Source organism: Podarcis gaigeae, assembly GCF_964106915.1.
Source record: "Podarcis gaigeae genome assembly, chromosome: 16".
Classification (NCBI taxonomy): Eukaryota; Metazoa; Chordata; class Lepidosauria; order Squamata; family Lacertidae; genus Podarcis; species Podarcis gaigeae.
In genome coordinates, this window is record NC_139693.1 from 31,309,863 (window position 1) to 31,336,404 (window position 26,542).

General features: G+C 45.2%; 1 protein-coding gene and 1 pseudogene across 4 annotated transcripts in view; both read left to right on the plus strand.

Moving 5' to 3' along the window:
* The first annotated feature begins 5,614 nt into the window (after nucleotides 1-5,614).
* The window catches only part of ZDHHC8 (zDHHC palmitoyltransferase 8), a 125,485-nt gene continuing 104,557 nt past the window's right edge, over nucleotides 5,615-26,542 (plus strand). For both annotated transcript variants that reach the window (XR_014559016.1, XM_083717167.1), the window contains exon 1: nucleotides 5,615-5,754. Coding sequence is in view for 1 of the 2 variants with exons in the window: in XM_083717167.1 (XP_083573293.1) it covers nucleotides 5,651-5,754 (104 nt within the window). In the remaining variant the exon portion in view is untranslated. The remainder of the gene's footprint in view (nucleotides 5,755-26,542) is intronic.
* The window catches only part of LOC310834145 (serine/threonine-protein phosphatase 2A activator pseudogene), a 44,477-nt pseudogene continuing 23,550 nt past the window's right edge, over nucleotides 5,616-26,542 (plus strand). The window contains exon 1 of one of the 2 annotated variants that reach the window (XR_014568618.1): nucleotides 5,616-5,754. The product of XR_014568618.1 is annotated as a serine/threonine-protein phosphatase 2A activator pseudogene (transcript). Of the gene's footprint in view, nucleotides 5,755-5,853; nucleotides 5,956-26,542 lie in introns of those variants that run through there. The other variant, XR_014568619.1, reaches the window with a different exon arrangement.

Consider the following 26,542-nt stretch of genomic DNA (forward strand, 5'->3'; position numbering starts at 1 on the left):
AAAGTGGGCCTTGCCCAACACTCATTTTGTGCAGGTGAGATAATTACTTTGAAACTTTAATTATCAGGTGTGAATTGCCTGGCCTTTTAGAAAACAAGGACACATTCATCCTTAAAGATTGGGATAATTAAACGGAATATTTTTTAATGTCATTTTTTCAATTTTACAACAATAATACAAATTCAATAAAACCAACCCATTGGGTCAACTCCCCCCGCCCGATGGTTTCTTATGTTTAATATTTGCAACTGCATATTCTAATTATTCCCTTTTCTTCCCCCTTTAAAATTCCCCATTCATTTGTCTCTTAACTGCTTGTTCTATTTTAATCGTGCTAATGTTTTCGGTTATTTACAATAGTTTTTCAAATAGTCCACACGTTTTCCCTTTCCTTTCTTAAATGTAATACCTTTTGGAGAGTTTTCTGCAGCTTTTGGGGGCTGAAAAATACCCTTTGGGTCAAGGGATGAGAAGCCTGTGACTTCTGCTAGCACCTCTCATCCACTTAGCCAGAGAGACCGGGGGTCAGAGATCTTGGGAGTTGCAACTCAGCAACAATATCTGGAAGGCAATAGCTTCCCTTTCCTTTAGTCATGTAAAAGTGGTCAGGTCAGGGATCAATGTGACTTGGCAGTGGAAAGGGTCAATAAGCCTGCTTCACAGTACTTGCTTTGCAAGAGAGAATCCCCGAGTCAGTCGCTGGCATCCTCTCGTCTTTTTTAAAAAATGTAGCAAGTGATGGGAAACTGATGGGGGCCCCAACATCTAGAATCATAGAACTAGCGAGTCAAAACATACACTGTCATGTGATAAGACAACAATCCCATGACTGCAATCACGGAGCAGAAATTCTAACATCCTCCCCTGATTCATGATCTGTGTTGCAGTCAACGTTGTATCTGCAACAACTATACAGATGTCATACACACAGTATACCCCTGTATCACCCATTCCACCCTTGGAACTACCTGCAACTGGATTGGCCTTGGGCCTTACCATCTTGCACTTCTGACTAATCTTGGCATCATAACCCTTCTGACTATCAGGAAGTCTCACACCTGGCCTTGTTGGGACTCGAACCCTAGCCCTGATCCTCTCTGAGGAATCAGTGTTGGCACACACAGCCTTTGGACGTGGTCCAGCTTTCTTCTCCAAGGAAACAGTGTCTATCCTTATAGCCTTTGGGCGTGGTTTCCCGTCCTTCGAGGACAAACCCTGTACCCCTTTCAAGACTCCGGGTTCCAAGACCTGTGTCGAGCCACTAACCACAGCTAAATCTGCAACAGCTGTGTTAGCAAACTCCTGAGCATTTCACCCTTCGTAGCTCCTCCTCACCTGCGCACCTGGCGCATCTCCTCCACTGTATTAGTGGAACTCAACTCAGATTTAGTATCTAAGTCTTCAGCAATGGGGTAGCCTAGGAAAATACCCTGATTTTCCTCCAATTCTGCATTGCACTCAACATCCCTAGTGAGTAAAATCATCTTGGTATTAGGCCTTAGGGATGCGGGTGGCGCTGTGGGTTAAACCACAGAGCCTAGGACTTGCCAATCAGAAGGTTGGCGGTTCGAATCCCCGCGACGGGGTGAGCTCCTGTTGCACAGTCCCTGCTCCTGCCAACCTAGCAGTTCAAAAGCACGTCAAAGTGCAAGTAGATAAATAGGTACTGCTCCAGCGGGAAGGTAAACGGCACTTCCGTGCGCTGCTCTGGTTTGCCAGAAGCGGCTTAGTCATGCTGGCCACATGACCTGGAAGCTGTACGCCGGCTCCCTCGGCCAAGAAAGCGAGATGAGCGCCGCAACCCCAGAGTCAGTCACGACTGGACCTAATGGTCAGGGGTCCCTTTACCTTTACCTTTGCTAGGCCTTAGTACTCCGTACAAGCCTTGCCCCAGGAAGAATCTATGCTCCCTGCCTCGTGACATCTCAACCCACATGTCAGACCCATCCTGGCTTTTTCCAGGTTTACCTTGTCACAGTTCCCATCAGAAAGTCTGTCTGAATCCAGGGAAATGCCTTGCAAACTATGTTTGCCGAGTGTATCGCTCTGTGTCTTTGGAACCCACATGTCAGATCCAATCATTGGCATCTTGGCTTTTTCTGGGTTCGCCTTGTCACTGTCATCATCACCAATAGGGCGCCATATTGCCTCCTCCTTCTGCTTTGTCCTGAGCACTGGTACACCTGACCATCTTCGTGTCAGACATCAGCAATCTGGAAGACCCATGCACACATCCTGCATGAAAAGAATGGTTATCAGACATAACGTCACTTGCCTCTCCAATCTTCCCACCATCCCCTATGTTAACATCACGACATAGTAAGAACAAGCCATTTATAATGTCGCTTTCGTTCCTCTGGATGGTCCCACTCTGTTGCCATAAACAGAACAGCCACGCTGCATCAGCTGGGCTTCTTGACCTGGAATGAAAAACACGTTAGACATCACAACGTTACAGTCCAGGTGCTATGCACCTCCAAGGAATTTACACTCGACTGGTGGATCGGATCCATCTTCCACAAAGGTGTGCCTCTGCCTTTATAGCAGCTATAAAAAAGCACAGGTTAGATAGATGATGGGTTAGACTGATAGAGCCATTTAAATTAATCAATCAAAGTTAGTAGTATCTGCTACCAAGTATCACATTTGCAGTGTGCTCAGCTGCCCTGTAAGCAAAATAAAAATTAAAAAGGAAGAAGGGGGACTGTACTCTGTTCAGTAGCTCAAATTTCAGTGGCACACTGGACACCACTAAATTTTGGTGCCCCCAGCCTTTCTTGCTACAATGTTGTGGCGCCCCCTTCTGGGCTATCCTAAGACCACCTCTGGTAGGATAAGTATATCACTAAATGGCTCTTACTTTAGCATTACTTTGGATAGTACCACCCAAAAAGGTTTTTTTTTAAGAAGGAGAATGGGATAGAAGATCCAGGGCACAGCTCCAAGGGCTTAGATTTCCTGGGTCAGTCCCTAACAACACTCTTGGCTGGAGCTGGGAAGAGATCCACAAACATTGGTGTGTGCTGTCATATGTTTGTTTTTTTCCAGTTATACAGGAGATAAGAAGCTCAGTCTGGAAGCAGTATCCTAAGAGTGTTCATCCAGTGGAGGCTAATCCCTTAGGGCAAATCTGGAGCTGCCCCACCAACCTCAGTCTCTCCTTTGTTAGCACCTGTCTCCTTGCCTGCCTTCTAACTTAAAACCAACCTAGGGGGAGGAACTGGCAGTCAATTTCCTCCAGTGTTGCTCTCCTAGTACTCATCAGAAAGCAGGATGGAGGGGAAGCTAGAGTTAACTGGCTTAGTTAGCTCTGGTTCCACTTACCACCACCAACCAGCACTGTGTGCAGCCACCTAAAAAGGCAGGTTCATATACAGTACCACCATATAGTTCAGTATGACGGAGTCAGTCAGTAAATCGGTACATGTACTGATATAGCTGTATGTCCAGGAAGCTGCAGCAGCTGCTCACCACCAAGCAAAAGACGATGTACAGTGTGACTTTTGGTGAACGAGTTCTGCAAATCTCACAATAACAGAACCTAAGGCCATGCAGTGAAGCTGAATGTTGGAAGATGGAGGAGACAAAAAGAAGTGACAGCACATAGTTAAACTACGGAACCCGCTCTTCAAGCAGGCAATGATGGTTACCAACTTGGATGGCCTTGAAAGAGGACTAATAATAATAATAATAATAATTTTTATTTATACTCTGCCCTTCCCAGCCAAGGCTGGGCTCAGGGCGGCTAACAAGCAATAATAAAAACAAGCTGAATGAATACAACTTAAAAACAAGATTAAAATACAACATTAAAATATTGAAACATTAAAATATTAAAATGCAGCCTCATCACAGGAGGAGAAAGGAAAAAGAAAAAAAGAAAGGGGGGAGGGAATCAAATTGGCTCCAAGCCAAAGGCCGGGCAGAACAACTCTGTTTTACAGGCACTGCAGAAAGAAATCCGATCCTGCAGGGCCCTGGTCTCATGAGGCAGAACGTTCCACCAGGCCGGAGCCAGTGTTGAAAAGGCCCTGGCTCTGGTTGAAGCTAATCTAACTTCCTTAGGGACCGGGACCAAATTAGGCAAATTCATGGAGGACAATACCTGATTTTCAACATTGTGATACCTGATTTTCAACATTGTGACATATCACCAGCTAAACATTGCAATATACTGATATATCACGATGTCTGAAAGAAGGATGGAGCTACATAGAGGCATTGGCTGGCTTCACGATTTTCCCTGCATCGTGATTTTTGCCGGCAGAGTTCACAGCGGCTGCTGGAATCGAGAAGCGTCTCTGGCTTCAAGGGGTTTTCCACACTTTGTGATTTTTGCATAGTGTGAATGCACATCATGATTCACAGGGCAGCACTAGGCAAGATCTCACCAGAACCTGGAAGCTACCACTGCAGCCACTTCTTGTTTCAGGGGCAGAGGCAGCCACAGTGGCACCAGAGAAGTGGCGGCACCCAGCAAGATCTTGCAAGAGCCCTGCAAGATCTTACTGAAACCCAGAAGCTGCCACCTGGTGGATTCTGCCGCCTGAGGCAGCTGCCTCATAGACAGGCCAGCCCTGTTGGCTATATTCTACCTCCACCATCGGAGGCAGTATATACTAGCTGTTGGGAACTGCAAAGGCTGAAGAGACTGTTGTCCTCAGGTCTTGCATGTGGGCTTTCAGGAAGCATCCAAGGCGCACCTGTGACAGCAGGATGATAGGCCTTTGGCTTGACCCAACACAAGGCTGCTCTGGGGCGGGACCTCAACGCCATAAACAAACTGGAGGTTATTATTCCTAGGAAGGAAAAACCCCTGGCGCAGCCCAAGCCCTGATTCCAACAACTTCTGCATTGCAAGGTGACCTCCAAAACTTGAAGATCACCCCCCTCCACTAAAAAAATAAACACATTTTAAAGGAGGCAATTCTTGCATTCCCTTCCCACCGGGGTCGATTTTTCGCGGCGAGCTCTCCAGGCGCGATTATGCTGCGCGCACGCAGGAGACGCCGCCAGCTTGAAAGCGCGCTGCTCTGCTATCGCAAGCATGAAAACCTCTCCATTTATTTTTTAAGCTGGCGGGAGGGACCCTCCGTGGCGGGCGGAGGCCTTAAAGCCCCGCCAGGTAGCTAGGGACCAAATGCAGCTCCTTTGAGGGAAGGGAGGCGAGGGACTGCCTTTCCTCGGCGGCGCTTTCCTGGCCCCTTTAACGCCTCTCTCCCTGCGCGCTCGCGGGCGCGCGTCCTCCCTCTCCAATTGCGCGCTCCGCAGTTCTACCTTAAGGGGCTCGTTGACATCAGCCGAGTGGGCAGGCCTGTTGTGTGGGTGGGATTTCCTGTGCTGGAGAGGTCAGCTGTTCCCAATCCCTCTTTTTCTCTCACTCCCTCCCCCTCTTTTCTGTCTCATTCCCTCTTTTTTTTTTCTTCCTCCCTACCCCCTTTCCCCCCTCCCCTGCCTCGTCTCCGCATTGCCAGGGCTTCACCTCTCTCTCTCTCTCTCTCTCTCTCTCTCTCTCTTTCTCTCTCTCTCGTGTGTGTCTCTCTCTTTCTCTCCCCCCGACCCCCTCTCCCTCTCCTTCTTTTCTCGGGCGACTCGCTGGTGCCTCTCGGACTCTTTGGGATTTTATACCTAGTGATGTGTAACTTACAGGATGCCCAGTAGCATTGGAAAGAGATTTAAACCTACGAAATACATCCCGGTCTCCACAGCAGCAGCCTTATTAGTGGGATCTACTACTTTGTTCTTCGTCTTCACGTAAGTTGAAAAGGAGAATGCCGACGATACGAGCTCCGCGGGTTTCTATCAGGAAGCGGGGAGTGCGGGGGGGGAATACAAATAAGGCCTGGTTTGTGGTGCCGGCTAGGTACCTTTCCGGGACTTGGTTGCTATGGAGGAGGCCGGAGAGTTGCTTTGATCCATTGGAGAGGCCCCTGCGTTGGTGGTGATGCTTTCGAGGTGCCCAGATCTCTCCCCCCCCCCCCTTGGGGGTGGCGATTGCGGCGGCCGTGGCGTTGGGTGGGGTGGAGGGGGACGCTTCCTACTTTGCAGAGATTTTCCTGGTTATTTAATTCACATCCTCTCGCTCCAGCAGCCTTTAAAAAAAAAAAAAAGATGCTCGACTCATAAGGAACCACCATTTCGTGGCAAATCAGCCCTATCAGACTTTTGCGGCTGCTTGTCTGTGTACATTGGAGGCGCCAATTAAATGCTGTCTTCTTTTTCTGTCTCCCTCCCTCTCCCCCCGCGCTCTGCTCCTGTGCGCAAAAGGGGAGGGAAAAAAGGAGGGGGGAGTTGATGTATGTTTTGAGTGAGCATCATCCTGAGAAGTGCAAAAGGCGCTTTTTTTTTGCTGCAATTAGCCAACCCAAATCAAGCCTCTTGTTTTTTTTTTTATATATAGGCAGATTCAGCTCGCCAGCCTTGTCTCTCCTTAAGCTGGCTGTGTGGAGCGAAAGAGAGAATTGGCCTCTGGGGCTTTTTTGCAGCAAATGTCTTGTTGGTTTGGGGAGGATGGTGAAGGCTGCCTGGAGAAAATCCTTCGGAGGCAGCACCATTGAGCTTCTGGTTGTGCTGGAAACTCCAGTATTTAATGTGCACATCTTAATGGGGTTCATTCCCTCATTTAAAAGGAAAGGGGGAGAGATTTAAAAGCATTTGCCTTCATACACCCCCCCAAATGCTTTAGCCTGGAGGTTTCCAGTAGCTTTCTTTTAGTTTTCTCCTCATTTTAAATTTTGCATGCAAAGCAGGAGGTTGTTAAAGTAATTGCAATTACTTGCCTTTTAAAGGAAACCTCTATATAACTTTGATTCCAGCATAGATATAGTTTGTGCTCTGAACTGTTTGTTGGGTCTCCTAGCTCTCTGAATGGTAAAAGAATCCAAATGTTTATTGAGATGATTAGGGAAAAAATACACATTATTCTCTGCTGATTAGCTGTTAGCATGCGGTCTTATTTTCACTGGATCTGAGCTCAAGGGAAGGTATTTATGGGGATGTAGTATCAAATGTAGGTCTAGCTTGGCTGCAAAAATGCACTGTGTACGCGTCTTAACACCCAACAAGGGTTCATGTCCTTGGAGTCATTGTTGTACCTTGATGGTAAAATGGGATGTTTGCATGAGAGATCAACGTCGGTTTGTGTTGCCCTAATCAAATGGTTCCGGGGTTGTTGCTTTAGTGTGTTTGTATCTGGGACAAATTGTATTATTGTTTTTGCTTTGAATAGCACATTGATTGAAAACTGCTTTTGAAAACTCTGGCTATACTTCCTGAATGAGACATAGACATGGCTGGGGGTTAAAGATTTGCTTTCCTCTTCTCTTCTCCTGACTCTTCCCCCTCACCCAGACCCACCTATTTTGCAGACTTGACCCCTTTCTAATTATAGGCAGTGCATCCAAGCTTAGCATGGCACAAGACATTGGAAAAGTTGACATGTTGTAGGTGTAGGTCTGATTTTCGAAGAGAGTATTCCTAGGCTACCTGAAAGAATTCTGTTTACCATATGAGCTAGCTTGCCCGTTTGGTAGGTTCTGCTTCCAGGGCTCTACTAGCGTTCCCCAACTTTGTGCTCCTCCAGATGTTTTGGGATATAGCTCCCATCAGCCCCAATCAGCATGGCTAGTGATCAAGGTTGATGGGCACCAATATCTGGGGGACACCAGAGCAGGGGAAGATGCCGCTGCCTTCAGGAGTGCTCAGTGGATAAAGGGCCTTTTTAGTGGCAGCACCTCGGTTGTGAAATGCTCTACCCAAAGCCAGCTGGCTGCGGTGGACCCTAGTGTCTTTTCAACATGTGGTGAAGATGTATATCACCTCCTTGGCTTTGAATGGTTATCTTGGTGTTTTGCTATTTATTTATTTTTTTCTTTATTGTTGGTGCTTGCTTTAATTAGTATTTCAGATTTAATGAGCTTTTAAAAATTATACATATGTTAATCGCTCTGGAAGCTTTGGCTGGAAGCCAGCGTAGAAAAAACAGTTTAGATAAATAGAAACAAACAAACAGATATTTTCTGGAAGAGGAGTCGCCGTGATTCAGAAAACCTTGGTATAAGAGCGATATTGAAACTGAGTAAAAAACTATTGGGAGCAATGGTGACCTATGGCGAGAGCCCTCCAAATCCCAGGTGGCCATTTGTGTGGGGCATGACCCAAAAGGAGTGTTGAACCAGAAATGTTTCAGCCGTGACTGTTTGGTCTAGGGACTTGATTTTCACTTTGAACATGTAGTTCAAATTAGCCATGCTGCAATATTTAATATTTGTCTATATTTGGCATTTGTGATATAGGACGGCTATCTTATATATCTGATGGCTATATCTGATGCATGGATGGCTTTAAATTTATAATTATAATATAATATAATATAATATTTATACGTACATACATACATACCCGGCCTATCTGGCTGGGTTTCCCCAGCCATTCTGGGCGGCTCCCAACAGAATATTAGAAACACAATAAAACATTAAGAACTTCCCTAAACACGGCTACCTTCAAATGTCTTCTAAAAGTCACATAGTTGTTTATTTCCTTGACATCTGATGGGAGGGTGTTCCACAGGGTGGGCGCCACCACCGAGAAGGTCCTTTGCCTGGTTCCCTGTAGCTTTGCTTCTCGCAGTGAGGGAACTGCCAGAAGGCCCTTGGCACTGGACCTCAGTGTCCGGGCTGAACGATGGGGGTGGAGGCGCTCCTTCAGGTATACAGGACCGAGGCCGTTTAGGGCTTTAAAGGTCAGCATGAACACTTTGAACTGTGCTCGGAAACATACTGGGAGCCAATGCAGAAGTGGTTTAGACAAATTAATGGAGGATAAGGCCTCAGTTCCACTGTTGGAGGCAGTATGCCACATCTCTGAATGCCAACTGCTGAGAATTGCAGTTTGGGAGATCACTAACCACAGTTGTAAAACAACTCTTTCCAAAAAAAATTGTCAATAAGTTTTCCATCCGGATTTTTCACTGTTTGAAATATGGCAACCCTTTGTAAAACAACAGCACCTGCACTTTGAAGCTCCTTGCCTATTGACATCTGGATAGTGCCTTCACTGTGTTTCTTTTGATACCTGCTTGAAACATTTTTGTTTAGGCAAGACTATCCAGACATGTAGATGTTGGCATTTTTAATCCTAAAAAAAACAAAACCTGTTAATTTTAATTATCCCTAGTTGTTTTAAACGTGTTTTTAATCGATAATTTTAATATCTCTTGTAAACTGCTTAGAGCAGTGGTTCACAGTTGGAGTTCCAGGGACCATGGCCTCATTCACGTAACAAAAACTACTGTAGAAATGTCAATATTTTTTCAAAAGTAGGGGGTCCATGGCTTAGCTTTTGAAAAACAGGGGGTCTGCAGCACGTAGCTTCGAGGTTTTACAGTGGTACCTCGGGTTACATACGCTTCAGGTTACATACGCTTCAGGTTACAGGCTCCGCTAACCCAGAAATATTACCTCGGGTTAAGAACTTTGCTTCAGGATGAGAACAGAAATCGTGCAGCGGTGGCGCAGCGGTGGCGCAGCGGCAGCGGGAGGCCCCATTAGCTAAAGTGGTGCTTCAGGTTAAAAACAGTTTCTGGTTAAGAACAGACCTCCAGAACGAATTAAGTACTTAACCCAAGGTACCACTGTACTGGGACGCAGGTGGCGCTGTGGGTTAAAGCCTCAGCGCCTAGGACTTGCCGATCGAAAGGTCGGCGGTTCAAATCCCTGCGGCGGGGTGCGCTCCCGCTGCTCGGTCCCAGCGCCTGCCAACCTAGCAGTTCGAAAGCACCTCCGGGTGCAAGTAGATAAATAGGGACCGCTTACCAGCGGGAAGGTAAACGGCATTTCCGTGTGCGGCTCTGGCTCGCCAGAGCAGCGATGTCACGCTGGCCACGTGACCCGGAAGTGTCTCTGGACAGCGCTGGCCACTGGCCTCTTAAGTGAGATGGGCGCACAACCCCAGAGTCTGTCAAGACTGGCCCGTACGGGCAGGGGTACCTTTACCTTTACCTTTACCACTGTACTACAATTAAGTGGTGTATACATTTTGTTAAATAAATGCATGCACGCACGCACACACACCTACCTTTATTGATCCAATCAGGGCTTTTATGGAGTACCCTGCAGGTTAATGCATCAGCACACAGGTGCAGTCTCTCTCTCTCTCTCTCTCCCTCTCCCTCTCCCTCTCTCTCTCTCTCTCTCTCTCTTTCTCTCAGTGTAGGAGGGTTTGTGTGAAGAGAGTATGCTTGTTGAGTTATACAGAACAACTATTTATTTCATAAAATTGATATACCACTTGATTGTCTTTTTGAAAAAACAACCCAAGTGGTTTACAAAAAGAATAAAACAATACAACGATGAGTAAAAACCATTAAAACACCCAGAAAAATTAAAACCAACAATATGCTTTAAAAAAACGCATCAGCATTCTAGATACCTAGGTAGGTTCGTCTAAACAAAAATGTTTTTACCAGGCACTGAAAAAGACTACAGTGAAGGTGCCTGCCTGATATCAATAGGCAAGGAGTTCCAAAGTGTGAATGCTATTGCAGCGAAAGATTGATTTCTTACAGATGCGGAAGGGGTATTATGTGGCACCTTCAATAGTGCTGGTTCTGCAGAATGAAGTGGTTGAGAGGGTATATATTTGGTTAAGGTGATCTCGCAGGTGTACTCAGATGCCACTGTTGCACATACTGCTCGCTGAATGTTACATGCAGATAAATGTATGAGTGCACAACATTTACAGCCTGAACTTGAATATAATGTGTGAACACCCCTGTTGTGTCTCTGCATCACGTCAATTTGTGTTCAGTATTGTGGGCCCAATTTTGTGGAACTCAACTCCCTTCTAGTTGAAGTCTAGACAGTTGAACTTCAAAGCCAGCCAAAGCCCTCGCCTTCATTTTTTACTACAGCAGGCTTTTAAATTCATTTCTGATTGTTTTGTTTTAAACAGTTCTAAGGTACTGAGTCTTCTCTCCAACTCTTGGAGATGGTTGTAAATTAAGCATTGTATAAATGTTTGAAATAAATAAAGTGATTTTATATATGTTTTTTTTTTCTTTTTAAAGAAAGGCTCAGAGACCAGGTTTCATACACCTGGCTGAGCAATTGGTAGCGGGTCAAAGTCTTCCATTTATTTTCCTCTGTCTTGACAACTAAGCAATCTCTAGGCAACCTTAGATGTATTCTTGCAGATCTCCAAGCCCCACACAAGCCTCAGAGGCGCCATTTTGTTTTTGATTAAAGAAGATCTCTATCTGAAACCTTAATGGCCTGGATTCAACTTCATGATGTGTTTGAAACACATGAGGAAGTTAGGGGCATGTTTGTCAAATGGGACCCTGCTCATGTTTGTTGATTTATCGCTATGTACTTATTGCAATAAGGGACGCGGGTGGCGCTGTGGGTTAAACCATAGAGCCTAGGACTTGCTGATCAGAAGGTCGGCGGTTCGAATCTCCGCGACGGGGTGAGCTCCCGTTGCTCTGTCCCAGCTCCTGCCAACCTAGCAGTTCAAAAGCACGTCACAATTCAAGTAGATAAATAGGTACCACTCCGGTGGGAAGGTAAACGGCGTTTCCAGAAGCGGCTTCGTCATGCTGGCCACATGACCTGGAAGCTGTACGCTGGCTCCCTCAGCCAATAAAGCGAGATGAGCTATTCAAAGGGAAGTAGTCAAAGATCCCACTGGAACCCTAAGGCAAAATTAGATTATTTTTTTTAAAAAAACAACAACCCATTTTTGTGGCAGAAGGGAGTGCGAATGAAGAAACATGAGGAGTTGATTATCCCTTTCCTTGCACACCTCTTGCTCTCTCTTGTAGCTTTGCCCCTCTGGTGGGAGGGAGGGAAGAACTTGGAACAATTTAGAACAGAGAAACAGCAGTCACGGACACAGTTTAGCCCTGTACTACAACTGCAATCCCAAATGTCCTCCTGAAAGCTGATTTCCTGGTATAAGAAGGAGCTGCCAGGACTACAGTATATGTCTTTATTTGTAATTAGAGACATGCAATATTGAACCTGGGACATCCTGCATACAGAGAAAAGCTTTTGCTATTGAGCGGCTCACCTAAATTTGCCAGTAATGTTTACTTTCAGCTAAGTCAATAAAAATCATATGCAGTGTTAATTAAAAGCTTCCCATTTGTAGGTTATGTCTATATTTTTAACTGTAATAATGAAGAATTATACTGGACTGGAGGGGTGCTGAACAACTTGCAAGTCGGAATACTTTGTAGGTATCCTATATTCACTTTGGTGGATTGCAAATTGTGCGGGGGAGCTTTCTATTCCCCCCCCCCAGTTAGTCTTCAGACACACAGAGAAACATGCATGCGAAACATAATATAGGAGCATAGAGGTGCAGCTCACTCAATTTGTGGCAGGGATTAGCGACTCAAAAAGCTTAGTTTCTTCTTAAATATTGCTTAATTTCCTATATGTATTTTTTTAATTAATTGGGCCAAGTCCCACTTTGAAATGAAGGTAGCTTTCTTCTATTACGCTGCTTAATCGATAAGCTCTTTTACTCTTAATCTGGTCAGGCTTCATTATGGATTGTTGTTTATAACCTTATCCATTCAGCTGGCAACCTGCGCGGCTTGGCTCTTCTCTGATCTGGAAATACCGAAGGCTTCGGCAGCTCGCTTTTGGAAAGCCGACTTTGACCACAGCGCGCTCTCAAATGGGATTGCTTTGAGTGGAATGCCAGTTGGTGGGTCTAATTCGGTCCGCTGGAAGACTAGAGCTTAATTAAAGCTGTTTTGTTCAAACATGGTGTAGATGTCACTTTAAGTTAAAGACTGTGTAACATCTACTAGGGAAGCTGACTGCCGCTGAGAGGCTAAGAAGCTGGCTTAGGTGGCTTCTCCGCTCTGCTCTTTTAAGTGCAGCTGAGAGATTGCAATTAGCTGGTAGTGGGATTTAAAAGGGACGTTCCCCAAACACTTAATCTAGTGCCACGTTATCCACTGATGCCCTTCCACATGGCCAAGATAGGAAACTGCTTTATACCAAGTCAAATTATTTACCCATCGATGTCATAACATTGACCAGTTTGATTAGCAGCAGCTCTCCTGAATCTCAGGCAGCTGTCTTTCTTATTAATTGCCACTTGGTTCGTTTAAACAGAGATGCCTGGGATTGAACCTGGGACATTCTGCATCCAGGCAACTTTGCTGTCACAGAGCCATTGCCCTAAATTTGCATGTAACGTGTATTTGTCTGTAATGTTTGTCCACAAGTAAATCACATTCAGCAAAGGTCCCCTGCAATGGTAGTTAAAGACTTCCTGTTTTTGAGATTTTTTGGATTGTATTGTACAGTCATACCTCTTCTTGCAAACGCTTCATGTTGCATTTTATCCGGGTTAAGAATGCGGCAACCCTGGAAGTGTTTACTTCCGGGTTTCACCGTGCGCGCATGCGCAGAATCGTTCTGCGCGGTTTGTGCATGCACAGAAATTCTCTGTCGCGCTTCGCACATGTGCAGAAGCACCTCTCTGGTTACGGACTTTTCAGGGTGAGAATGGCACCCCGGGACGGATCGTGTCCGCAACCAGAGGTCCCGTTGTATTGTATTGCATTGTATTGTATTGTTTTAACATTTTGATGTTTGCTGACCTGGGCTCCTTTGGGAGAAAGGTCAGGATACAAATTTAATAAATAGTACTGGGGTTCTCCGTAGGTCCTCAAGCTCTTTCTCAGAAGAGTCGCTTCTGGGTTTGATGGGATCCTGATAATTCCTGTGCCCTCTTTCTTGGTTTCGTTCCTCTGGTTCCCATTTCTGGTTCTTGGCTCTCCTCTCAATGCAGCCTGTGGTGCTGGTGGAGCCTTTGACGTTGGCCAATAAATGTCCAAGGTAAGACGCTAGAGTAGATTGATGAACTATGCTGCTTTACTTAGAGCTGAATGACCAGAGCATGTGGCTTCTCTCTGACAGCTGCTTTCGTCCTGGGCGTAGCTCAGCCAAGCTGAGAGTTCAAGGCCTTGAAGTGTGTTTATTAAAATTACATGGTAGGGAGTTGCCGGGCCGAATATAAATTCCCAAGATGACTTTCTACGATTACCATTTGATTTGTTTTTAAGAAACAAAAAAACCTTGCCAACATAAGCAGCCAGTGTGAGCTGGGGTCACAGCCTATCATAATGGATGAATATTGGAGGCGTTAGGCTCAGTAGTGGAGCATGACTTCATTTTAATCCCAGACTTCTGGAAACTGGAAAACTATGGGTTGGCTGTGAGGGGGATCCCTGCTTGAGACCCTTCAGAGCCACTTCCAGTCACTGGTGCCATCTGCATTATACATTTAAAGCAGTCAGGGTGGATAAAACATTTTAAAAAAATTAAAAATCGGATTTTTTTATTTGAATCAATTTTTTTATTTAAATCGGATTTTAAAAATAAAATGCTTTTGGAGGGAAAATCTTTCTAAAGATAGTTTTCTATTTAAGTTACATTCTAGTCCAAAGACTATTCATCAGGAAATAAGGATTTGTTTTAAGTTTTTCATGTGTGCTAAAACTCAGTCTAAGCTTTTTTTTAAAAAAAATCATTTAATCACATCACATCACCTAACAAACATGTATACATATGCTATAATGTTATTGCTTTAGTTAACTAGATTGTTTAAATTGTTATTAAGGAAATGATTGTTTTTCTCTTCCAATAAAGTACAGCAGAAAAGTTGTCCAAATATAAACAATAATTTCATAATGACCTGTCTTTGCATTTCTAATAGTATAACCAAATATGTCATTTTTTATATAACTGTAAAAACTACTCTGAAAATTTATTATTCCAGAAATGAAACCTTCATCTGGTTGTAAATATTAAGATTATTATACCAGCAAGAATGAGTCTTTCTGTAAAAAAATAAAATGATTTAAATCAAGTCTTACTGACTAGTGATTTAAATTGATTTGATTTAAATCAAATCCACCCTGAAAACAGTATCCTAGCACTTTGCCACTTGACCACTTTGTAGGAAGTCATGGCTTCCTCAAAATAATAATAATAACAATAACAATAACAATAATAATAATAATAATAATGCTTTTAAAAATCCTGCCTGAGTTGTTAGGAGACTCCAATTCCCCTCTGAGAGCTACAATTCTCAGAGCAGTTTTAACAATCAACTCCTCATCCCAGGGAACTCTGGGAATTGTAGTTCTGTGAGAGGAATTGGCCTCTCCCAACAAACTACACTTCCCAGGATTCTTTTGAAATAGCCATGAGTGTTTAAAGCAGCGGTTCTTAACCTGTGGGTCCCCAGATGTTGTTGAACTACAACTCCCATCACCCCTGAGCTCTGGCCTTGCTAGCTAGGGGTGATGGGAGTTGTAGTTCAACAACATCTGGGGACCCATAGGTTGAGAAAGGCTGGTTTAAAGAGCTTTAAGGCACAGTGTGTGGGGGGGGTGCCAGGGGGCTGCGCACAATTTTTGAGGGGGCACAAACCAGGTGCCCCAGGCATGGCCCAGCCTGGTGCTCCTCTCCGCCCACCAAGGGCCATGTCAGCTGGCCAGGCTGCTCCCTGCGTGGGCAGGCAGTTGGCTCAGTGCAGCCCAAATTTGCTCTCATTGGGTAGGGATGCTCTGCCGGCATCGGTGGCGAGGGCTGGGCTGGTGGTCCCCCACCCGGCGTACATGTTCACGATCACTCCGAGCACCGGCAACTGCTGCTTTAACTACAGTGGTACCTCAGGTTACATACACTTCAGGTTACATACGCTTTGGGTTACATACTCCACTAACCCAGAAATATTACCTCGGGTTAAGAACTTTGCTTCAGGATGAAAACAGAAATCATGCTCCGGCAGCGCAGCAGCAGGAGGAGGCCCCATTAGCTAAAGTGGTGCTTCAGGTTAAGAACACTTTCAGGTTAAGAACGGACCTTTGGAACAAATTATATATCGATGAAATAAGAGCTTTCTTCGCTTTTCTCCAGAGACAGAACCCATAAATGGTTTGTTTTCTCAGTCTTCCATCATAAACAAGTAGTCATTGATTTCTTTGCAAACACACAATTGTTTCCCTTCCATATTCTAGCTGTGCTGAAGTATGATGAACCTTATTGTGTCAAACCATTTCTTTAAATGAATCGCCATCACTTCATTAGCGGAAAGGCTGATTTTTGTGAATTTCCGAGTCGCATTTGAGTATTGTTCATACACCTCGCTTGACAAGAAATTGAAATGGCTATATTTAGGAAAGCTATTCCTGATGTTGACTCCAGCTCTCTGTGCAGTGAACATATGTGTGACCTAGGCAGCCAGCAAATCCTCTTCTTGTTCTGCTAACAAACTCAGCCAGAAGAATCTTTTGCAATCCAAAATAGCTGCTCCAGTAGCACTGAGCTGTGGCCGATATTAGCTCCATATAAGCCATCCCATCTCTTGGGGTGCAGCATAAGAGGTCTTCTGTGGAATGTCGGGACTGTGTGTGTTGGGCTATATCAAGCATATTCCATTTATAAATAGCAGCAATTTAAATGAAAATGCTCAAACTGGCTGGAAGCATTTCCTTGCCAGGGTGGGAGCGACTTGGTGAATGGTACACGGTTGGGCCGCAGAGTGTTGAGCAAGTGAGACTTGCAACAAATCCTCCTTCCCTCAAGAGGAGTTACCCAGTTTGGATTTGATATCACGCTTTATCACTACCCGAAGGAGTCTCAAAGTGGCTCACAATCTCCTTTCCCTTCCTCTCCTACAACAAACACTCTGTGAGGTGAGTGGGGCTGAGAGACTTCAGAGAAGTGTGACTAGCCCAAGGTCACCCAGCAGCTGCAGGTGGAGGAGTGGAGACGCGAACCCGGTTCACCAGATTACAAGTCTACTGCTCTTAACCACAACACCACACTGGCTCTCAGCAAGCCTGGAACAAGGATACTTATAGTTCTTGTAGTTCAGACCTCTTGTGGTGGGGCAGCTTCAGAAGGATGGGGAAGAGAGATGCCAACCCCCCCCCCCACTTTAATACTGTCATAGGTTTCTGGTTTGCGACTGGGCTGCCAGTCCCGAGTTTTAACATAGGGTTGAAAACCTCTGGCCCCAGGGGCCAAATGTGCCCTCTCTATGTGGAATAGTAATGGAATAGTCTCGTGGTGGGGTGCACATTTTAATTCTTATTTATTTATGATTATTACTTTGTCAAAACAATAAATGATATGATATGATATTATTATAATAATCTGGTTCCCATGAAAGCTGAATTTCTGTTGCTGGCCTGGAGGAACACTCATTTTTGTAGATTTCTGCTCCTTCATGCTGAGAGAGACTTAAGATGCTGAAGACCGCCTCCACTCCCGTGACCTTACATTAAATTTTCCAGTGGGCTGCTATGTGAAGATAGCCCTCCCTTGTCCTAGAGATGAGTTGTATATCTGTAGATCTTAATATGGCAGGATCAGGCCGCACATCATTTTTGAAAGACTGAATCATTTGGTGATGATGGATCGTTTTTCCTAAGTGTGGCTGTGCAGCTTGTTGGATGTGGATTGTGTCTGCTCACATATGATTCGATCTGACAAGGCATCTCTGCTGCTCTCTTAGGTTGCCCTTATAATACAGTGAAATTGCTATTTCAATCCAGTTTCTGGTGGACAAGTTCTTACAGTGGTTGCTGTTCCCTTTGAACTAATTAGGAGTACCCGTAATTATGTTAGGCTCTCTAAATTGAATTAGAGAGTTGCTTTGTCAACAAGAAGATCCAAACATCACAAGCCAGTCTTCACAGCAAAGAAGGCTGTCTTCAGAATATAATCTCAAATTATTTGTCACTATTATCGCAAAGAGCAACAAGAAATTAAGAATGGCTTAATTCACACACAAAAAAGTCTCTATAATATGAGGAAAAGTTTTAAAAAGCTGGGCAGATGTTGACTTTGGCTCAGTTCAGAGTCCAAATGTGGTTTCAGCTAACCATAGTTTAGAATACAGATAGGTAGCCGTGTTGGTCTGCCATAGTCAAAACAAAAAAAAATCCTTCCAGTAGCACCTTAAAGACCAACTAAGTTAGTTCTTGTGCATGCACACGAAAGCTCATACCAAGAACTAACTTAGTTGGTCTTTAAGGTGCTACTGGAAGGATTTTTTTTTGTTTTGACATAGTTTAGAATGCACGGCATAGATTGAACTTCCAAATGTGCATTGAACAAACCATGGGATTGTTTCCAATCGTCTCAGTACTTCTTCGGTTCACTCCTGCCTCCGTAGTGTAACAAGTTCTGGAGGCAAAATGAGGTTTAACAGTCAGTACTTCTTCTTGGGGAACCCTGGGCCTCCTAACAACTCTCTTCGGGACGTGGGTGGCACTGTGGGTTAAACCACAGAGCCTAGGACTTGCCGATCAGAAGGTCGGAGATTCAAATCCCCGCGACGGGGTGAGCTCCCGTTGCTCGGTCCCAGCTCCTGCCAACCTAGCAGTTCGAAAGCACATCAAAGTGCAAGTAGATAAATAGGTACCGCTCCAGCGGGAAGTTAAACGGCGTTTCCGTGCGCTGCTCTGGTTCGCCTGAAGCGGCTTAGTCATGCTGGCCACATGACCCAGAAGCTGTACGCCGGCTCCCTCGGCCAAGAAAGCGAGATGAGCGCCGCAACCCCAGAGTCGGCCACGACTGGACCTAATGGCCAGGGATCCCTTTACCTACTTCTTCTTGGGGAACCCTGGGAATTGTTTGTTTCTGTGAGGAATCAGGGCCTCTTCACCCCTAACAACCTACACTTCCCAGGATTTTGGGGGGAAGCCATGATGGTTTAAAGTGGTGGTATGATACTGTTTTTTGTATACTGTGCAGATGAGGCCTTAGCTTATTTCTGCTGCAAGTGGCAAGTACTCATTCTTTCGGTGAGATTATCACTATCAGTCACTTCTCAGCTATGTGGGTCACTCCACGCCAAATCACCTGGTGCCATGTGCTCTCACAACTCAGACAAAAAATCACTTTGAATGGTCAGTGACGCTTTTCTGTGGCATTTAATAACATTTTTATACCTTTTTTGAAAGAGACTACAATTAGCTTGATACCAAAATAAGCCCAATTGGTTGAAAAATAAGCGAAACAGGAGGTTTTTTCTAAACTGACGCAGAAATTGCATTCGCCTAAATCGCACAAAAATCAAAATTTTCAAAACTTCTCTTTCATCCAATTTTGAACCAAAAAATATTTAAAAAATTAATTTGAGGTTATCTTATAGGTATCTACACATAAAAAAATATTGAAGAAAATCTGAATCATGAGATCATGGTTGAGTATTAAAATCAGGTGATTTGGCATGGAATGACCCATGTAGGTCCCTGTTGTTACTGTTCCTATATTGCGGTTTTCTTTCAATATCAAAATAAAAGATTTTTGAAAGCAAAACAAAATTCTGCAGGTGTTAAAAAGGGCAGCTCTATAATATGTTGAGTGGCTATAAATGAGCCTGTCCATACCTTGGCTTAATGTGGATTGTGATCAAGTAAACAATGAAGTTTTCCTATTTAGATTTTCAAAGCATAGGGAATCTCTGGATTTAGGGTGGAGAAAATGTAGGGCAGCAGTACCTGGAGGAGAGGCAGAAGGGGTTCATAATCTGCATTAAGGTAAGGTACGGATGGGCCCAACACCTCTTATATCAACTTTAAGGATCTTTCGGAAATCACTGACCAAATACAACCCCACCCCATAGCAGCTGTGTTCCATGCTTCACACCAATTGCTTGTTATTGTTATTATTAGTCATTTCTGCATTTGGCAGAGTTCGTCAGCACCGATTTGCTTCCTCCTCCTGAACGTCCGTCCTGCTCTTTTGAGAATGTTTCTTTGGAGCTCTAAGCTCTTCTGAATTACGTATTAAGGCAATGATCGCAAGCTTTTAGGACTCCAGATGGATCTTTTTCCATTCAGGCCTTTCAGTATTGCTTCTGACAAGCCTTATTTCTTGCCCCCTCATTTTAAATGTTAAGGTAATAAAAGAAGGAAGGTTGCGTTGTTCATTTGTGGGGGGAGGGAAACACCACCACTCGCCCAGGAAGAAATACCATTTTGTACTCTGTGGATTTCATAATTGGGGAACTCCGCTCTGGATGACTTCAGTGTCTATTGTTTTCGTGCTTACTACAAATAGTTGGCAAGTTCAAGACCTTCCTTACAATGGGAATGGCAAAACGTTGGCCTTCCAGGCGTTGGAATCCACCAGCCGTCAGCTCTAGTCACCATGGCCAATGATCAGGAAGGCTGGGAGTTGTAGTCTAAGAACATCTGGAAGGCCATAGGCTCCCCACCCTGGTCTTTAAAGATCAGTCTCTTTTTTGGACAGGGATAGGGTGCTTTGGTTGGGACGCAGGTAGCGCTGTGGGTTAAACCACAGAGCCTAGGACTTGCCGATCAGAAGGTTGCCAGTTCGAATCCCTGTGACGGGGTGAGCTCCCGTTGCTCGGTCCCTGCTCCTGCCAACCTAGGAGCTCGAAAGCACATCAAAGTGCAAGTAGATAAATAGGTACCACTCCGGCGGGAAGGTAAACAGCGTTTCCATGCGCTGCTCTGGTTCGCCAGAAGCGGCTTAGTCATGCTGGCCACATGGCCCGGAAGCTGTACGCTGGCTCCCTCCGCCAATAAAGCGAGATGATCGCCGCAACCCCAGAGTCGGTCATGACTAGACCTAATGGTCAGGGGTCCCTTTACCCTTTACCTAGGGTGCTCTGGTTTGTTATGATTTCATTGACTGGCCACTCTGGGAACATGGGAAGCCGAGCTAAATTGACTGGGGGGGAGAGGGGTTGGAATATGATCACCCCCCCACACACAAAAAAAATGGTGGGGAACATTTGGAGACAGTTCTAGAAAGTGGCCTGTTTTTCTAGAGAGATGAGATACAGAATAATCTCAGAGATTTGGCTCATTAAAAATGTCTTCTGGGGAAGGAGATTGCTTCTTAGGTATACTGGGCTTCAGCTGCTTAGAGCTTCACAAATCTCAATAAGTAGCTTGGAAGATTATATGGTCCCACACAAGATAAATGAGATTTGGTAAGATGTTCTCAGAGATATGTTTCCTCTTGAGGAGTCTGGCTGTGTTTTCACAACCGCTGCTGCTTTTGAACAGTCATTAAGGTCTACCCTCAAGGCAGAAAGCAGCATAGCAGTGTAGCCTTGAGGTTGCAAAATACAATTTCCCCACTGCAGTAAATCCCTTATCATTTGGTTACCTGTTTATACAGATGCATGTGCCCTTTCCTGTATGGCAGGAGCAAGTTTATTTTGCAGGAATCGCCTCCCATCTTTTCACCCATTTCCTCCTTCCCTTAAAAATAAAACAAAGGTTTGTCATCATATAGCCATTGCATTCATGCCAAGAATCAAGCGGAGCTGTTGGACTCAGCTGTTTTGTTTTTACACACAGGTCTTACGCAGCAGTGTGACTTGGAACGAGTCTTCCCTGAGCCATTGTTTGAAAATTTAATGCTCTAATGCTGTTGTCTTTAAACATTAATTCATCTCATTCTGTGCTGGCAGATTTTGTGTGCCAAGTTACATCTCTGGCACTGTAGAACAATATGTGTGGGGCAGATCTAATAGTCAGAACATGGGATTTAAAGAACTGAAAAATTAACTGGCTTTCACCCCAAATCTGCTGTTGACTTATTATTATTTACTTATATTGATACTATTATTTCATTAAGACATGAGGCATATCAAAGTGATATTATAATATCACTTTACATATGTAAAATTTCGCTGTTGTGCTACAGCAATCCTGGCAGCATCCATTTGGTGAAATGTTTTCATATCTACTAAATCCTCATATTTAGTAGGAATAACTAATGTGATGTGTGGTTGCTGAGAAAGTGTCCTGCTCTCAGTGTTAGAAATCTCCCACTATTGGCGCGGGTCCAATTGGCGAACACATGGAGATTTCTGGATGCCAGGTTAGTGACTTGCATCTCTATCTGGCTGGCCTCTCTAGCTTTTGTAAGCAGGTGAGCAGAAGAGCTTATTTTCTGCATTTATATTCCATCTTTTTCTCCAGGGAGTACATGGTTCACCCCCTCCTCAGAAAATCCCTACAATGACCCTGTGAGGTAGGCTAAGAGGTTGTGACAGACTCCACGGTCACCCAGTGAGCTTCATGACATAGTGGGGATTGGAACCCTGATCTCCCAGGTCCTAGTCCGACACTTTAACCACTACACTGTGCTGCCTTCCTAGATTACTTCTGCTGTGGGGCAGCTATATAAATAAAGTAGATAAATAAATATGGGGAAAGCAAAATGTCACTTAGGGAATGATCTGGAATATTTTCTTTTAAGCTTGAATTTGTTTTATTCTGGATTGTTTTTATTTGATGTTTTAATGTGTTGTAAACCGCTTTGAGATTTTAAAATAGAAAGCGGTATAAAAATGAAATAAAAAATAAAAACTTCTCCTGGGGAAGGGGGAAAGGCACTTAGACATTCTGTTGTGGCGACCGTAATCCCGGTTTAAGGTGCCATTTGGTGACTAGCTTATATATCTGAGTTTCTTCCTGCTCTGCATTGCAGCAAGGCTCAATCAGGTTGTAGGACAAGGAGAGGTCTAGATGTCTGGATGCACAGAAAGGTTGAGGTTCAGGCAGGACAAAAGAGTCAGGTCTTCTACACCAAAGTCCTCTAAGACAGAAGAAGACAGAGCCACATCTTCAGACCCAGGAGCTGAGGACCGGGACTTATCTGGTAGCAATGGCCCAGGGCTTGCCCTTCCATCACCTTTTTCTTTAATCCCAGAAGAACTCCCCTGTCCAGTCGGCTGCATGCTCTCTGCCTATTTCTGGTTGACTGGATTCTCTTTGCAGCCTCAGTTCCGGCGAGAGAATTATGCTGACCTCGCATTTTCCATTGACCTTCCATGAGGTTCAAAGAGAGAGGGGGAGAGAACGGCTTGAGATCTCCTTTGCGTGTTTCCATTGTAATCTTTGTGACCTCCCCCCTCCCCACACTCCAGTTTATTTTCTGCGAAGGCGTTATTAGTCAGTGGAATCAGGTTTTCCCCAAAGGGAATGGCAGAAGTGCAAACAGTCTGAGCTAATTTAAAAAAGAAAGAAAGGGAGAAAAGGCAAGAACACAGCGCTTTAGAGCTAGACTGGGCTTTGGAAAAACAACAGCAACCCCTGTGTTTGTGGTGGAGGAGAAGAAACACATTAGGATGAGAATGGATGGAAAGTGAATTGCTCCCCACCAACCCATCACTGTTGTAACTGTTCCGTGATGCAGCTGAAACTGGGTGTTTGACAAGTGAGTTTGCATGTTAGAGCTGTAATTAGCCTTGACATTTCTGCCTCTTTTATCGCCCTTGGATGGTTTCGGAGAAGCAGAGGGCTGACAAGGGAGGCAGGATGTGTGTATCCCTGCCTCTGAGACCTTCCTTCAGGAGGGGATGAAGGTGGCACATTTTATATCCTGGCTTCAAGGAACTGGCTGTTGTGGGCAGAAAGGGGTAGGCAGCGTCAGCACAAAGGGTTTTGTCGCCTGAAGTGGAGCAGCAAATGTCCCCCACCGCCAAATCAAGGTGTGCGCACTCGCATCCACATTAAAGCACATGGCTTCCCACCCCAAAGAATCCTGGGATCTGTAGTTTACCACATGGAGCTACAGTTCCCAGCACCCTTAACAAGCGGCATGGATGTGACCCATTATCCGAGGCCAGTGATTGAATTTAGGTCGCATGAAGGGGAAAAGTAAAGCTCACAAGCGTCTCCTTCTCCCCCAATAATAAAGACTAATTGGTGGTCTTTTCATGACACTCAGATTTAGCAGCCTGAGGCAGCCATTTCACTCTGCCTAATGGTTAGAGGCATTGAAACCAGCAGAGTTGACTGTTCCTGCCTACTTGCTCCTCCCTCCAGGATTGGTTGAAGGTGAATTAATTCCACCCTCCCAAATTTACTCGGAGCGGGGCTTTCAGTGTGCCTGCTTCTGTTCCGTGGAACAGCATTCCCCTCGAGATAGATGCTTACTATCTGCACTATCCAGAAACAACTGAAGACATTTTTCTTCCAAAGTCTATGCGCTGCCACTCGAAAGGCACCCTTAATCCCCACCTGTCTCCCATCATGTATCCCAATTCAATAATACGGGGTTTTGTCGTGATCTCCCATCCAAATTCTGACCGCAGCCCAATTCACTTAGCTTCAACAAGGTGCCCTCAGACCCTGGGACTGATCTGGTGTAGGACAACTGTAACACATAATAATAGTTTGCTCAGCCAGCTGTTGTTGTATTGGCAAAGTAGCCTTGAAAGGATCCATCTTTAGCTAGGAAGAGCTGGCAAGAGCCAGCGGGTCTGCAACAATTTTTTAAACCCATCTCGTCCTATTCAAGTCTGGAATATGCTAGACTTTCGCTCTGTCCTTATGTTTCATTTGCTTGAAAGCTGCTGGAATGTTTTTTTCCTTGGATAAATATACTCCCAAGCTGTCCAGTTTTGTCGCATCTGCGCCAAGCTTCTGGAAATAGCTTCATTATATGTTTGTATGTGTGTGTACACATATATTTATATGGAATGAATAGTTGCAAGGTTTCCCACTAAGCCTTCCTCTTTGCTGTTGGACATAAGCAATGGCATCAGGTTGGCTCTTATTTCAGATTATGGCGGGTGCAGCAAGGCTTGGAAAAAGCATGCCAATAGGAGCAGATACTCAAAATGGCTTTCTGAGGCCATAAAACTGTGGTGTAATTTAGCTTACGAAAAGCCTTTGCTTATGCACGTACAATTCTTCTTTTGCTTCATGCTTCCGGTGGTGGTTTTGGTGAGCACTAGACAGCATCTTAAAAAGTAGAGACATCACCTTGCCAACAAAGGTCCATATAGTTAAAGCTATGGTTTTCCCAGTAGTGATGCATGGAAGTGAGAGCTGGACCATAAAGAAGGCTGATCGCCGAAGAATTGATGCTTTTGAATTATGGTGCTGGAGGAGACTCTTGAGAGTCCCATGGACTGCAAGAAGATCAAACCTCTCCATTCTGAAGGAAATCAGCCCTGAGTGCTCACTGGAAGGACAGATCCTGAAGCTGAGACTCCAATACTTTGGCCACCTCATGAGAAGAGAAGACTCCCTGGAAAAGACCCTGGTGTTGGGAAAGATGGAGGGCACAAGGAGAAGGGGACGACAGAGGACGAGATGGTTGGACAGTGTTCTCGAAGCTATTAACATGAGTTTGACCAAACTGCGGGAGGCAGTGGAAGACAGGAGTGCCTGGCGTGCTCTGGTCCATGGAGTCACGAAGAGTCGGGCACGACTAAATGACTAAACAACAACAACAACTGTGGCAAAGTGATTCAGGCAACTCTCTTTCCTCCAGCCGTTATTTATGCAAGTGGCCATGTTTTCTGGGGCTGATGGGAGTTGTAGCTCAGCAACATCTGGAGGGCCTAGAGGTTCCCCACACCTGGCTTAGCACAGCAGGCCAAATGGTACACCCAGCTCTCTCGCCCTCACACATTGCTGTTACTCCTTGCTCCCCAGCACCTACGGCCTAAGCTGCTTGCCTGCCATATACCTAACGGTAGGGCCGGCCCTGCAAGCTGATTTGTTTTCTCTCTTAATTACGTGTTAGTCAAAGCCTTGCAAAGTACCATGTGACAGCGCGTCTTGTCCCGATTGCTCCCAGCAGCAACTGTCTACATGGATATTGCATCATAGTTTCATCTTCTAGCAAGTGACCTATGCCAGCCTTTCAAAACTAACTAGAAGTGACTGTGTGTGAGCTCTGTAAACCCTCTGGGAAACGCATCTTTATGCAAAGCTGATGGCAGAACACTCTGCAAGCAGAAGCCTCCCCCCCCAAAAAAAAACACACACCCCTCGGAGCTCTTAAAAGCAGGATGTTCCAAGTGTGTAAACCTAGCTGCAAGCTCCCTCAGAGCAAGAATAGCTGTCTTAATATATCCCCCCCCCCACTTGCCTAATTATTTCTGAAGCACAGTATTGTTTCAACATATTGAGAGAACGAGGACATTCGCTACAATTCTGTGATTCCATGAATTGGTTTGGCCAGTGTTCAAGACAGTTTAAACCGAAAGAATGAGTGAAGGAGCATCTCCACCCCCATCATTCAGCTGGGACACTGACGTCCTCCTCTGAAGGTCTTCTGCTGGTTCCCTCACTGCGAGAAGTGAGGGAACCAGGCAGAGGGCCTTCTCAGGGGCGGAACTACCTTCCCTGGCACCTGGAGCGGGGAGGGGCTAGCCGGCCACACGGCGAGCATCCCCAGTGGCCCACCATTCACGCAGTTAGCGTCTGGGGGTGCTGTCCGTGTGGTGAGCATCCGGGGACGCCGTGCAGCGAGCGGGGGGCGGCGCGGCAATGTCACCCACCCTCATGGCTGACACCCGGTACGCACCACACCGCACCCCGCACTCGCCTTCCTCTGCCAGTGGGCCTTCTCGGTGGTGGCGCCCGCCCTGTAGAATGCCCTCCCATCAGATGTCAAGGAGATAAACAACTATCTGACTTTTAGAAGACATCTGAAGGCAGCCTGTTTAGGGAAGTTTTCAATGTTTGATGTTTTATCATGTTCTTAATATCCTG